This window comes from Trachypithecus francoisi, unplaced genomic scaffold, assembly GCF_009764315.1.
Source record: "Trachypithecus francoisi isolate TF-2019V2 unplaced genomic scaffold, Tfra_2.0 Lachesis_group2, whole genome shotgun sequence".
NCBI classification, from domain to species: Eukaryota; Metazoa; Chordata; class Mammalia; order Primates; family Cercopithecidae; genus Trachypithecus; species Trachypithecus francoisi.
The window spans coordinates 11,063,483-11,078,988 of record NW_022681465.1 but is presented as its reverse complement, the minus strand read 5'-3'; the positions used below and the strand labels follow the sequence as shown (position 1 = coordinate 11,078,988).

At 42.4% G+C, this 15,506-nt stretch overlaps 1 protein-coding gene across 4 annotated transcripts in view; it reads left to right on the top strand.

Annotated features, from left to right (window-relative positions):
- Positions 1 to 15,506, top strand: part of CTNND2 (catenin delta 2) — a 942,360-nt gene that overhangs the window by 662,635 nt on the left and 264,219 nt on the right. For all 4 annotated transcript variants that reach the window (XM_033178807.1, XM_033178804.1, XM_033178806.1 and 1 more), the window contains exon 10: positions 11,813 to 11,945. In XM_033178807.1, coding sequence (XP_033034698.1) covers positions 11,813 to 11,945 — 133 coding nt within the window. The remainder of the gene's footprint in view (positions 1 to 11,812; positions 11,946 to 15,506) is intronic.

Sequence of the window (15,506 nt, the reverse complement as noted above, 5' to 3'; positions counted from 1 at the left end):
GATTCTGCTCCCACTGTGTTGCCCACTACAATCTGAGGGCAGGAACCAGTGTTTGGTACTAGAGGCTGAGAGCTTTGGAGAGCATAGCGACCAAATGTTAGACCAAATTAAACCACATTTTGTTAGATTCTATTAAGATTTTCTTTAGAGGAAGTATCTCTGCTCAATATTATCTGAGATAAATTAAGTTGGCATTCTTCGAAGAACTAAGATAAGGTGATGATGATGAAAACCAAAAATGGATATTGTTAAATCATGTTCTAGCCAAGGCTAGACTCTAGTAAACCGTCAGCCCCAAAGTATGTGTTCATGATTCACATTGTAAAGACACTGTGACAGGTGCTTCGGGGCAGGTTCTCACTTCCAGAAACAGAGCTTAGTGTGGAATCTCAAGAGATGGTGTTCTTGTTATTAGAATGCATCTACCTGTATCATTGTGGCTTCTGTCAGAAGTTAAGTTTTCATAAAGCGATTCATTAAGTGCACCATTTGTATTTTTTTCAGTGACAATTGTCAAGTGGTATGGTTACCTAATTTATAAGAAAGTGTGCTCTAGTCTATGGTTTATACACAATATATTTTAAGTCTATATATCCAGTTTCCTGTAATATGTATATTATATGTGTATATATGCATTATATGTGTGCATACATACAAACATACCCACATACTATATGTATTATACATATATATCTACACACTATATTTTATACACATATATCTGCACATATACATACACATGTGCCCACATGCACGCATATATATGTATGTATAATAAAACATTTTGAGGGCGACCAAGGCCTTTGTGGTTTTCCCAAATTCTTAATCTAATCCTGAGGCAAAATTCTGATCTTACCCTGATATCAACAGAGTAAAAACCACTGCTCAAATGTTCTTCAATCATGCACTCCTAATCCGAGTATTTTGGGCATCAAATCCCTTCCCTCTTATTTCCGCTCCAGATTCACAGGTCCAGGGGATTTTCTAAGAAACATCATGAGCTGTTAATTTTAAAATAGATACATAGTGGTGAACATAAACATTTTCTATAAAGTCATCATGCTTTACAAGGTAAAGTTTATGGAAACTAATTTGTGCTTGTTTCCCTTGGGCTGTTACCACCAGACAGAACCTGTTAGAATTTCCAGGGCAACTAAATTCTTACATGTTTGAGGTTAGTTTTTAATTTTGTAGCATATTTGTACTGAAAAAGTCTAGTTGCATGAATGAATGAATAAATGCTGTTTTAAAGTTAATTGGGTATTGCATGGGTATTATGACATAACTGATGATATCCATTGTAATCTAATGGTCTTGGAGAATATGTCTTCTAAACGACCTAAATATTCTATACAGAAGCAGAAATTTGTTAATATTTAAGCTACATGTAATTAAATATGATAAATAATAGCATACATTGGGGCTAATCATTTTACATCATTCCTCACCCCTAACTTCTAATACATTGAATTCAGAGAAGCAGCCCATTGCCTGACTAAGATTAATGTAAGGCACTTAGTACCCATAATAGTTCAGACATAGCCAATTTTCTCATCATTTTACTGTTTTTCTGTCTTCACTTTACCAGCCGGTAGAAAACTTGCTAGTTGAAACTGTTCCTCCTAGTTGTGAAATAAGAGATCCCAGTCCCCACAAGGTGGCCTTGCCTGACTAACCTGCGCAGTGAGCCCAGGCCCCCAGTGATGTGGGTGGGAGGGGTGGAGTAGGCTTCGCATAGGGGCTCACGGAGGGCCTCTTTGTTTTCTTACACTCAAGTGCACCCCTCCAGGAATTCCTGCAGCTTCTACCTTCAAAGGGCATCCAGACTGCCCGCTCTTCTCCGCACCCTCTGTCCCTGCTGGCGCTGAGCTACCATCTGCCCCCCACTGCTCTCTGCTCCTGCCCTGCCCCTCAGAATCTGTTCTTAACCCAGCATCCAGCGGGGGCCTTTTCCAGAACTCAGCCTTTTCCAGAACTCAGCGTCATCCAGGTATAATTGATACCCAAGAAATGCACGATTTTAGGCCTGCAGTTTATGAGAGTCAGCAGATGCACACATCCAGGCAGCCACCGTCAAAGGGATCCTTTAAGAATGTGAGTCAGATCCCAGCATTCCAGTGGCTTCCCTATGTCTTGGAGCAGAAGCCAGAGAGGCCTGCAATGGCGGACACATTGGGGCCGGGCCCTCTGTTGGTCTCCCAGCAGGGCCCGGGGCTCACTTCTCTTCACCCTCTGACCTTCTTACCTCTTGTCTGACATGCCAGGCACACTCCTGCCTCAGAGGCTTGTTACTCCCGTTTTCCTGTTCGGGAATGTTTCCTCCACTCAGCTCCAGTGTCACCTTCTCGGAGCAGTCTCCTCTGGCCTCTGTATTTATAATAACCACTCCCCACTCCCCACCCACCAACCGACACACAGACTGTCCTGTCCCTATCTCTACTTGGCTTTATTTTCCCATCCCACTTGTATGAGTTTCTTGGTGGTGGCCATAACACAGCACCACCAACTAGGTGGCCCAAAACAACAGAAATTGATTCTGCCAGCGTTCAGGAGGCCTGAAGACCAAAATCACAGTGTGAGCAGTGTAGCATCTCTCCAGAGGCACTGAGAGAGAGTCCTGCCTCTCTTCTTGCTTCTGGGGGTGCCCGGAATCCTTGGTGTCCCTGGGCTTGTGGCTGCATCACTCCAGCCCCTGCCTTCATCTTCACATTGCCTCTCTCTGTGTCTGTGTCTTCCTTTGTCTCTTATGAGGACACTCTCTTTTGACTCAGGGACCACCCCAATCCAGTCTGATCTCATTTCCATCCTTACCTCAATTACATCTGCAAAGACCCTATTTCCAAATAAGGTCACGTTCCAAGGTTCCAGGAGGACATGAATTCTGGGAGACACTCTTCAACCCACTACACATGTATCACTATCTGACAAATAATACATTCTGCTCTTTTAATAATTTTAATGACCAGTGACCAATCGAAAGTCAGCTCCCCAAGAATAGGAACTTTTGCTCCATTCAATGCTGTATTCCATTAGACAAACACACAGTGGCCATTAAACGTTGGTTGGAGAAGTGAGAGGGTTCCTGACTGAATCATTAGACAAAGCAGGCAGGTAGCCAGCCTGCAGGAACATGGCAAGAGGTGAAAGCTACTGGGCCCTGCTGAAATAAGCTGAAGCTCAGGGAAATTGCATTTCCAACTCTTAGATGAACGAGAGGTGGTCAGAAAGTCAGAGTAAATCAATGGAAGAGTTGGCCTCATAATCAAAAGTCACATCGAAGACTCTCCAAATTGGAATCAGAGGTGGTGCTTCTTGGCCTCTCTCGCCTTCTTGCCCTAGTGGGGTGGTCTCTTTCCAGGCTTAAAAGGCCCATGTCCTGGGGTCAGATGGGCTTCTGTATTAGATTCCTGCTGCTGCTAATACAGATGAACACAAAACTGATGGCTTAAAACAACACACATTTATTCTTGTACAGTTCTGGAGGCCAGAAGTCCAACATCAAGTTCATTGTGTTGCAGTCAAGGTATCTGTACTGCCAGGCTCCCTTTAGAGGTTCTAGGGAAAACTGTCCTGGCGTTTTTCAGCTTGTAGAGCTGCATTCCTTGCACCCCTTGGCTTGTGGCCCCCTCCTCCATGTTCAACACAGCAGCATGGCCTCGTGCGTCACTGTTACAGTCTCCCTCTGTCTCCCTCTTCTTTGGACACTTATGATGGCATTTAGGGCCCACCGGATAACCAAGAATCATCTCCCATCTCATTTGGTCATAGAAGTCAGTGTTAGCAGGTTCCAGGGACTAGGACCTGGACAACGTTGGGGGCTACTCTTCAGTCTTTCCTAGTGTCCTAACCAGAGTCTTTATCACAAATATAGGGGCAGGTATAGGGGCAGGTAGAAAAGGTCTCAGATCCCTGCCCCCTAATTTCCCAGTGGGGATTCTGTCCTTTCACTGAACGAACAGGAATAGCCCCTTCTCGCCTTTGTTCATTTCTCTCCTGTTGTCAGGGCTACTGGTAAGGAAAGAATCAAATTTGATGCAAATTAGGCATGAATGCTGACCCTTTGTTTATAACATTTGAATTCTCTTTTGTGTGCTTGATTTTTCATTTCCGTGTTACCATCTTATCTCATATGCAGTTTGTTTGAGTTGCCTCAATCTTTTGTGGAAACGTGGGTGTAATTAATAATACAACTTTCATATGAAAAGAGAATATCTGATTGGAGGAAGTAGCTGCTGGCTGGGTGGTCCCAGAGCACCTTCTGGTTCCCCACGAGCTGAGCACATCTCCAGGGGAGATCTGTGGCTGCTCCATCATGAGGCCAGGACCAGAAATCCTGGTTGAATGAATAAATGTTTATGATACAGTTTGGGGAATTAATTTTTCTTAGCATATGCTTGGAGAAGGCCATTTCTTCCTTAAAAATGGTATAACCATTGAGCTTGCTTTCCAGATAGTCATAATTCTAGTGTTGTTGTTTATATAAAAGCCAAGTTGGCGTTTTGAAAACATGTGATTAATTGTATAGGGCAGGCCGGGGGCCATGGTTCATGCCTGTAATCGCCGCACTTAGGGAGGCAAGGTGGGTGGATCACTTGAGGTCGGGAGTTCAAGACCAGTCTGGCCAATATGGCGAACCCTTGTCTCTACTAAAAATACAAAAATTAGCCAGGTGTGGTGGTGGGTGCCTGTAATCCCAGCTACTGGGGAGGCTGAGGCAGGAGAATCACTTGAACTCAGGAGGCGGAGTTTGCAGTGAGCCAAGATCATGCCACTGCACTCCAGTGTGGGCAACAGAGTGAGACTGTCTCAAAAAAAAAAAAAAAAATTGTATAGGGCAGCTTTTTGTTTTTGGTTACAAACTATCCAAGAATGAGAATTAAGATATGAATACTTTTGTATGTTAATTGTAGAATAAGTTCTCTTTGGTCAACAAGAATGTAAATATCTCCATTTTGTTCTTTAAAGAATCTATCTAACTTTCTTATGACCATCACCCCTGCACCCTTCCCAACTACATCAACAAGACCAAATGAAAAACAAAATCGCCGACTTCCTCATGACTCCAAATATGAAAGTCAAAATCGGTACGGTCTTCAAAACATTTTGAGTTTAGAGTTTCTAAAGGATTAAAATTATCATCCATTTTAATAATGTCCACACAGCCCTGCCCTCGATGGAAATAGTTTAGATTGCAATCAAAGTGAGCCATGTCCGCCACCATAAAGCTTTACTGAAAATAGTTTGAAATTGTGAGGATTCTAGTTGTCCTGGAACTCTTTCCAATGGGGAAACTTGATAAGACATTGTGACAATGCATCAACTTTTTGGTTTCCGTACCAGCAGAACAGTCATGAACTGATGAACATAGTCATGAACTGTTGGCTGCTTAGCTGTGCTCAGCGTTGTGATTTTAACAACTCAGATAGTCCATGTAAGAGTGAGGATTTAGTCACAATATTGTGGGCCTGTGTGACAAGTTTTAATGGAGAAAAGGTTACATTTGCATATCCCCAGTTCCATTAACATTTCTAAAGTGAAGCCCAGTCACAAATGAGAGTTACGAGTTTGGCTACTGTGGGAAATTGTAGAGGGTTCTCATTTCTCCTGTTCTTAGTTACATACAATACCTGACATTTCTGGAGAGCCCAAGCTGGGTGCCAGCAACTGCTCTAAGGGGTTCACATATATTATTTCTGATCATCCCAGTAATACTCCCAGGTAGGAATTTGTATCTCAGTGGGACAGATGGACTCGATATTCATCTACACAGTGAGCACCTCCCTGCCAGCCAGCAAGACTCAGACCCAAGCCCAAGGCTGCAGAGACAGTTAATGGTGGAGCAGGATTCCAACTAGGTCTGGTTGCATCCAAAGACCATTTCCCACTGTAGCACACTGCCTCCCAAGGGGAGTTAGGAAGAAAGGAAATTGTTTTGAAAGGGCAAATTTTACTACTAGCCAAAGCAGTGTCCCCCTTTACATTTAGAGTTCTGCAAATAAGTATAATATCTAAATGGATACACATCAGTGAAAGGTTGTAAGGTTTATAAAACTTTAAGTGGTATTACGTAGATTTTAAAGAGAAATGTATCCCTTTTGGCAGTCTTAAAGTAAAAATTACTAGAAAATATGTAGCTGTTAGTAGTTTATCAAGCACTTTCGTATATATTATTGTATTTTGGCATTTTAAGAGAAATGCAGTAAAATAGGTGGTATTATTCTTTATATATTGATCCATGGAAACTAAGGCCAGCAAGGTCTGAGGGACTGTCCTGTATTTATGGGATAAAAGGGACAGAGCCAGATGCTCAAATTCTGAACTTCTTGACAGGTATTCTGATGCCAAATCCTGTGCTTATTCTAGAACAACAGTCAAGGAGGGAAAGATTTACAACATCCTTGCCCAACAAAACTGGTCAAATACAGTACATGTTGAGACCAGAGCTTCTCAACTCGGGCTCTTGTGGCATTTGGGGACCAATAATTCTTTGTTGTGGGGCCTGTCCTGTGCACTGCCTGAGGTTGGCTCCTTCCCTGGCCTCTACCCACTGGATGCCAGCAGCGCCTTCCTCAGGTGACAACCAATACTGTCTTCAGGCTTTGCCAAATGTCCTTGGAGGGACACTTTTAGACGTTATTTATTCTTTAGACGTTGTCTTTAAATAAAATCACTGTTTTAGACATTATTTCAAGAGAATGATTATAGCAGGCAACATAGTTTCATGGCTACATTTATGAATTTGAAAGGAGACAACTAGCATTTTATTCCAGCTTCATCACTTAAGTTCAGTAACACCTTAAGTTGCCTCTTCTGTAAGATGAAAATAAACCACACAATGTTCATTAAGCTTTAGAACATTAAAGTGTGGGAGCAGAGAACCTTGACAACTGACTTTTAGTTTGTGCTCACATTATTACTGGAGATTATTATTCTTCCTGTTCTATAATTCTAAACAAATCTTACTTGATTTCTTTTTCACAATACTATCCATAGACCAGGTCCAGATTTTTTTGTATTTGAATGAATGATCTTTCATGATCTCATCTCAAACTTGCTTTCCAGCCCCTGCTCCAACTCCCCCTGTTCCTAGACAGCCCTCCTCTCTGGAGGCCCCCATCCCCTTCACAGCTATGCCCCAGACATGCTGAATCGCTCACCTTTCCCAAATAACCCCTCCTGTGACTTCACACCTTGGTGTGTTCCTTCCTCTGATATTTGTTCTTTCCAGAACTTTTTTGTCTTACAAGATCCTCTTTGTCCTTAAGGGTTAAGACCTTATGTGAAGAAACCATACTATACAGTGAATTCTGGCCAAAATGATTCGGACAGACTTATTTTCTCCGGGCCTGCTGCTATTTCTCTGGGGTATATCTCCATGATCAGCAAAAAGAAAACCAAACAGAATCTCATCTAAGCGAAACGAAACTGTTATAGAAAAAGAGCCTTGGAGATAAATCATTCCCCCAGACTTTCTCCTGGAGGGTACTCTTTTAGCATCTATTTTGTGAAATTGAGGAGAACATTTGAAAAGATTAGTCTTTTCTTAGTGGATAACTGCTGCAGTGACTGAGTCCTGAGGGACTGCCAATTAGAATAAACCAGAAGTCAACTGCCTGGAGACACAATCAACTCCAACCCAATTTCTGGGAAGCTGGTTTAAGGCCAGAGGATTTGAACACTAACTTACTTTCACCTTCCAGTCTTGTCTGGCTTTGTGATCTGGGCTTTTTCTCCCTCACCCCCTTTCACTGTGCCCCAGAGTTGCCCCCCATAAATGTTGCACCTTCATGTCACCCTCACAGATTGTTGCCTAAGCGCAGTGGGAAGCCACTGGTGAGTCTAAGCCATAGAGTTGTGAGATGCGATAGAGGCATAGAGAAGGCTGCTTAGGTTAGCAGCATGGAGAGGGACTCCTCTGTGTGTGTCGGTGTATGTGAGCATGTTGGGTGTGTGTATTGGGTGCATGTGTGTTGGTTGTTGGGTGTGTGTTTGGTGTGTGTGTGCATGTGTGTTAGGAGTGTGTGTGTTGGGTGTGTGTTGGGTGTGTGTGTTGAGTGTGTGTACATGATGTGGGTGTGTGTATGTGTGTTTGTGTGTGTGTGTGTTGTGTGTGCTCAGGGAGTGTTGGGTATGTGTGTGTTGGGGTGTGTGTGCTGACCGTATGTGTGGGTTGAGTGTGTGTGGGTTGGGGTGTGTGTGCTGAGTGTACGTGTTGGATGTGTGTTGTGGGTGTGTGTGCTCAGTGTGTGTGTATGTGTGTGTTGGGGGTGTGTGTGCTGAGTGTATGTGTGTTGGGTGTGTGTGTTGGGTGTGTGTGGAGGGTGTCTGCTGAGTGTCTGTGTGTGTTGGATATGTGTTGAGGATGTCTGCTGAGTGTATGTGTGTGTTGGGTGTGTGTGGGTTGGGGGTGTGTGCTGAGTGTATGTGTGTGTTGGGTGTGTGTGGGTTGGGGGTGTGTGCTGAGTGTATGTGTGTGTTGGGTGTGTGTGGGTTGGGGTGTGTGTGCTGAGTGTGTGTGTGTGTTGGGTGTGTGTGTGTTGGGTGTGTGTGTGTTGGGTGTGTATGTGTTGGGTGGGCGTGTGTGTGTTGGGTGTCTAATCTAGAAATGACTCTTGCTCTTCTGAGAGTCACCAGTAGAACTGTGGAAACACTGTCTCTGTCCAAGCCCTTTCTTCATTCCTTGGCACCTTCATTCTTTCAAAACGCATTTATGTGGAGTCCATCTGATGTCAGGGAGAACTGTAGGAGCCAGCTGATAAAGATGACCAACAGAGTTGTGGCCCTGGCCTCAGAGCCTACCAGAGTGAAGTGAGAGATGGTCACCTCATGGCCCACAGCATGACTGTGTCATCCTCCACTGGGCATTGCGTGGATAGGAGTTGGGACGGGATTCCCTGAGGAAGTCGTAAAGAGCCTGAGGCCCCGCATTTGAGTGAGAGGCCACTAGGCCAGGCAGGCCAGGTGACAGGAGAACAGGAGCAGAGGCAGGCCAGGGCCAAGCAGGAGCCAGCGAGGCAGGAGTGTGTAAGCCCAGCAAGGCCTCCAAGGTCATGGGAGTGTCTTAGACTCTCAAGAACAGTGGGAGCCATTGTGGGGTGTGGAGCAGGAAAGTGGCACAATCACGTGTGCGTGTCTGCGTGTTTAAATGCCTCAGGTGGGAAGAGTGGTGATTGGGAGGTGGGAGGATATTTGCAGATCAGCAGAGTGAAGGTAAGTAAAGAGGTCTGGGAGAGCAGAAGTGGGGAGGGAAGGGATGCTTGGGATTCCAGAGGTTTTGGGGTGGGGACAGGGCAGAGCTGGCAACAGCCTTTCTTTTGACCTAGTGTGAGGGACGTGGATCCCTTCTGCACTCATGAGTCTTTGGAATGTTCATCCATCCTGTCTGAGTTTGGGGAGGGTGTGTGCAAGTACGTGTGCACAGGTGCATGCATGTGTGCAAAGAGCCTCTAAGTCTCTTCCCTAGAGTTCTTGTTCAAAAGGTGTATTTGGCATATGCCATGTAAGCCGTTGCCTAATAGAGCAATTACTGACTGGTTAATAAAATAGATTGAAATGAATTATTTATTAATCACTTTCCGAAAGCATAGTTTTACCTGAATTCATCTTAGCCATCCAGTGTCTTTACACGTCTAATTTTAATTAACAGGTATTTAGTAGATTTTGATTTAATTTGCATAAAGAATATAATTCTAGAGGGCTACTCTTATAAGAAGGACTGTGCTATCTGAGCGTTGCAGACGTGGTTTAGAATTACAAAACAAAAGAAATTAATTTTTAAAAAAAACAGGCTTTACATTTTTAATTCTATGTTTTCTACTGTGATCTCATAGCCAAGAAGGATTCAACAGTTTGTTCATTATCAGCAATCACTTGAGTAGGTTTCTTGACACATGCATTATTATACTGTATGTCTTTCTGAGTATGTGTGTCTGTGTGTGTATATATATATAATCTGTCTGGCTGTATGTAAATTTATAAAATGCTAAATGCACATTAAACAGAATGCTTTATCCTTCCAATAAAAACTAAGCCACTTCAAGAGGTATTCTAGTTCATATTGGATTCACTTGCTGTAAAGGAAGCACCAACATGTTTCGAGGTTTGCCTGACAACCTCTACCAGTTGTGATAAAGGAAAGATAAAGAGAAGAGGTTAAAATCTTTGAGAACACTTTTAACCTTTGTCTGTTGCTTCTCTATCCCATTTTTCATGTCTTCTTTTCCCAGATGACAGCACCGACCTGGCATCGATGGGATGTATGCTTTTGAGTTGTTTCATGAGGATTAGAGGTGGTTGCAAAACTGGCTCATTTCTCTTCTAGCCTGTCCTTTGGATAAATAGTGCCCTTTGGTGGCTTGTGGGGTCAAGTTTTTACCTGTAGTCTTGGAGGTTGCTATTTTATTTCTCTGTTAAAAATTGGTTCCCTGCTGCAGGGATAGAATTCATACAGTTGGTCCTGTTAGCAGCATGGTCTAACTGGTTGAGTGGAGAGATTTAATAAAAGAATATTTCTTTGTATGACAGTACAATCAAGATAATGTTTTAGAATGGACTTAAATATTTTAGAGCATATTGCTTAAGATGACAACCAGCTTTTTGGAGTAGCTCAGATGTAAAAAGGAGGAGACAGGAAAATGTGCAATGCATAAAATGTATTAACATTCTGCAAATAAGCCTAGCTTTTTAAATAAATAATTTCCTTTTATAAAGTCATTATGTTATTATATTTTTATCCCCAGAGAATTGTATAGGGCCCCTGTCTATTTTTAAAGAAGAGATTGTGAAAATAACAACAGTAATAAAAATAATAATGATATAAACATTGGCTGCTGTCACAACGTTTGGATTGGACTCATCCAATTCTGTTTTCTCTTGTCTGATAATTTAGCTTAATCCTGTGCCTGAATCAGACTATTGAAACAATATGTTAAAATAGATATGACCTCTAAACCTGATCCATTTAAGATGGACATGGTGACACACGCCTGTAACCCTAGCTAATTGGGAGGCTGAAGTGGGAGGATGGCTTGAGCCCAGGAGTTTGAGGCTGTAGGGAACTATAATTACACCACTGCACTCTAGCCTGGGTGACACAGTAAGACCCCATCTCTTAAAAAAGTTAAAAATAAATAAATGAATAATTCACTTAAGCTTAAATGAAAATGTGTATATTAAAATCATATGCTATTTTAGATTATTTTTCATAATCTTCATTAACATGTAACTTCAGTTGATAGATTGATCTGTATATATAATCTATATAATCAATATATGTAGTATGCACATGTTTGCACTTGAAAACTATTTACTAGGCCAGGCACGATGGCTGACGCCTGTAATCCCAGCACTGTGGGAGGCTGAGGCGGGCGGATCACGAGGTCAGGAGATCGAGACTATCCTGGCTAACGCAGTGAAACCCCGTCTCTACTAAAAATATGAAAAGTTAGCTGGGCATGGTGGCGGGCACCTGTAGTCTCAGCTACTCAGGAGGCTGAGGCAGGAGAATGGCGTGAAGCTCCTGGGAGGCGGAGGTTGCAGTGAGCCAAGATCACACCACTGCATTCCAGCCTGGCGACAGAGTGAGACTCCGTCTCAAAAAAAATAAAAAAAATAAAAGAAAAAGAAAACTATTTACTCTAGGAAATCTCTTCCAAATCCTCTTAAATGGGTCTGCATGTAAGAAAACCAGAACAGTCATCTGTGAAATATTTTCTTATAAACTCAGGTACATTTCATACATAAGCTAACCGTGTGTTAACAGTGTGGTAGGATTTCTCTCTCATATTCTCCCCTGTTCTTTCCTTTTGTTCAGAGAGTTTGGATGGAGAGACCCGGAACTGCCGGAAGTGATTCAGATGCTGCAGCACCAGTTCCCCTCCGTCCAGTCTAACGCGGCAGCCTACTTGCAACACCTCTGTTTTGGAGACAACAAAATTAAAGCCGAGGTAAGTGCTCCTTGGATTCTGAAATGATTGGTGTCGAATTCATAAGCCCTCGGATCTTCTTAATGTTGGCGGGGAAAGGAATTGGGAGAACTGAAGTTACGCTTTTAAAATTTAGATCTATATTTACGACTAAAACATAGCATGTTTCGTGTAATTGATTAGCAGGCCTGTTCATGCATTCTTCGCTTTTAGTATTTGAATACCGAGGAACGGAGGACCAATAGTGTATGCTAGTTATCAATAGAGGCTGGATTGTCAAATGCCATACTTGGAATTTGATTTGTCTTTCTCTTCCTGATTCCGGTTCTGGGAGTGTTCTCTGCCCCTAAATCCTAAAGACATACTAAGTATCAATTGTTATCTCCTCAAATTACAATAAAATTATTATAGTCAGTATAAGCTATGACCTGGCCTTCCTGAAGAACTCATTGATAGGATAAGGATTCTAGGCACTAACTTGGTTTTGTGTTATAACCACGTGTTTGGCGCTATTTACAAAGGAGTAGTGGATTAAATGTGGATATGTGTTCCATTAAGGAGACTCTTGTCCATGTCCATCATGTAAACAACTGTTAACATGCTGTGTGTTTTTGGAATACATAAAGTGCATATATTGTGCTGTGCGGTATTTTTGGAAAATCACAGTGGTCGCTGCAGCCAAATCTAACTTTTTGAAACAAGGGACAAGCATTTGCATATAAGGAACTGAGTAGTCAATTTTTTAAAAAAGATTTTGTAAACTATAACGAGTCGTCTTTATGGCATGTAAGCAATTCTGGGGATGAGTCTAAATTAGTTTAAGAGTGGAAAGAGAGATTTGAAGATATAATTGCAATTTATTATAGATTTTGCTTGCTTGCATTGGGATATACATAGCTTCATGGCTTTTTATATTTTTCATCTCTCTTCCCCTGTGACTGCAGGGAGCATGGTCCATGCTCATGCTTATCAGGAAAGTGCTGTTTCTTTGTGGAATGAATATAGAGCAATGGTTCTCAACCAGGTGTCATTTTGTCCCAAGGTACATTTGACATCTGGAGACATCTTTGGTTGTCCCAGCTGGAGGAGGCTGTGGGTATCACTCGTAGAAATCAGGGATGCTGCAAAACATCCCAGAAAGTGCAGGGCAGTCCTCAAAGAGAATCACCCAGCCCGAAATGTCAGCAGTGCCGAAGTTTAGATATAGAGAAATACTGTCCATCTGAGAAAAATGTTAAATGTGAAAAAATACCAACAGTTAAATTGACCTAAAAATGCATTAAAGTTATGTGACTCCTGTCCCAAACAGATGTTAACTTAGTCATTCTCTATTTTTAATAGAAAAAAAAATGGCCATGCAAAATTAAGGACAGATTTCTGACTGGGGGATCACATACCACCATCATATATTGTCCTTTTTTGAAGACCATGAGTTTTCTCTTTTTTGAAGACTATAACTTTGAGAGTTTCTCTAAAGGTCATGAAAGTATTTCATTTCATTGTTAGCATGAATTGATTCAAGAGTGTTGTGGTGCCCTGCCAAAGTGGGATGGACTCCCACCCAAAATTTGGTTGTTCTGATGCCAAGGTTGCTGGCATGACTCACACACCAAGAGGGCCTGAAAAAGTGTCACTTAACACAGTGAGGTTTTCTGGGTCAAGCTTAGTGGATCCTAGGCAGGTCCAAAACTGGCTTGAGAAAGCTTTTGGAAAGGAAATTGGCATGGAGTTTTTATGGTTGTAGGAAGTGGGTTCTCACATGCAGACTGGGCCTTGTACGGGTTGAAACTCCTGCGGGTACCAGAAAAGGAAGCTCTTGAGTTTTATCAGCTTGCTCAGATGTGGGGCAGAGGAGGGAAGAGTGAGGCTTCAAAGCTGTCAGAAGTCAAACATCAAGAGATAGAGTCAGACTGTATTACAGGGAGTCACCCGGCCAGGCAGTGCAGGCTTCATGGCCCAGGAAAGTCTGAAGTCATGGTCTAACTGGCTCCGTAAACATGATCCATGGGCCAGCCTTGGGGCCTCTCAGTGGCGATGCCACCTGACAGGAGCTGTAGTGACTGCAACTGTAGACTTGTTTCTGGCTACATAAGAATGACCCCTAGTGCACTGTAGTGAACACAGGCCTTCCAATGAAGGGGTGACCAGCACAAGTCATGGCGAATGAATGAGCTTCCCAGGCTGGCTTTCCTGCTTGCCAGCTCAGTCACCTCGAACTACCTGATTATACTGGGGCCTCTTTTCTAATCTTTAAAATGAAGATGCTGATACCTTCTCTGTAGAGTCTTTGTAAGAATCAAATGACTTAACATATGCAAACTGCTTAGTGGTGAAATGTGCATTCATCTTCCTTCGTTTTGGCCAGGAACAGTAAAGACACTAAAGTTACTGTTTTATTTCATATATATTTCTATGTGTCAGTGTGTACATGTGTCTCTGTGTGTACATATGTCTGTGTCTGTGTGTATGCCTGTGTCTCTGTGTGTATATGTGTGTGTCTTAGTGTGTCTGTGTGTATATGTCTGTGTGTGCGTGTGTGTACATATGTGTGCTTCTGCTTATTTTTTTATATTTTGCTATGGGTGCGCTCAAGATTGCTTGTATCACTTCTCATTGTTTGGGGTGGCCTCCAGCAGCTGGCACTCCTAGCAGCAGTTCATGTTATCGATGGCAACCCTCCATACTACCTTCTAAAGGCTGCAAACACTGCCAGGACCCATGATAATGTTCCCAGGAGACCTGGGAGGCTGGGATGAGAAGGAAGGGAAGAGTGATGTATGACTGAGTGTACACCCTGATCCTGAGTTGACAAAATGAGATTGAAGTTAGCAAGTGTTAGCCAAAGGAACACGGAAAGTACAAAAGACTTAAATAAAACACAAAGTGAGCTTCCGGAGTTTCCCTTTCTTTCTCCCATTCAGTCACATAGGGAGGCATGCATATTTGCATGCACACACATACACACACACACACACATACACACACACACACACATACACGTAAACTCTAATAAGGATTCTACACAGATCTATTTTGTTCTCTCATTCTAACTGCAAGTCCAAACTATTAGTAATTGGTTCTCCCTTTGTGACAGATGGCTGCCTGTCATGTTTTCATATACAGACATTGATTTTTGTAATTACCTGTTGTCCAAATAAATACTAATCTTGCAGGCACTAGCCTTTCCAAATTTACTCAGTCCTCTAGTCTTTCTATTGCATTTTATTGAACTGATTTAGCCCTTCAGTCTACATTTCATTATTGGTATTGACTTTGCTCACACAGTGCGTAGGCCATTGAAAAAAAAGGCAGAACTACATCTTCTATATGCAGGGGGTCATAAATCATTCCTTTCTTGTTCCTTATTCCTGTGATTTGTACAGTGTTAATATAATAAAGCCAAGAACATCAGTTTTTTTTCAAAATGATACCAGATCTTATATGTGCAATGATGAGAATTTGCTTCCGTAAGTCAGCAGATAAAAATCCTCATCCCTAGCTTTTCCTACTGCTCTAGTGAACTTGGATTTAAGACCATCTCCTCAGTTCCCCTCTGTATTAGTCCATTCTCATGCTGCTATG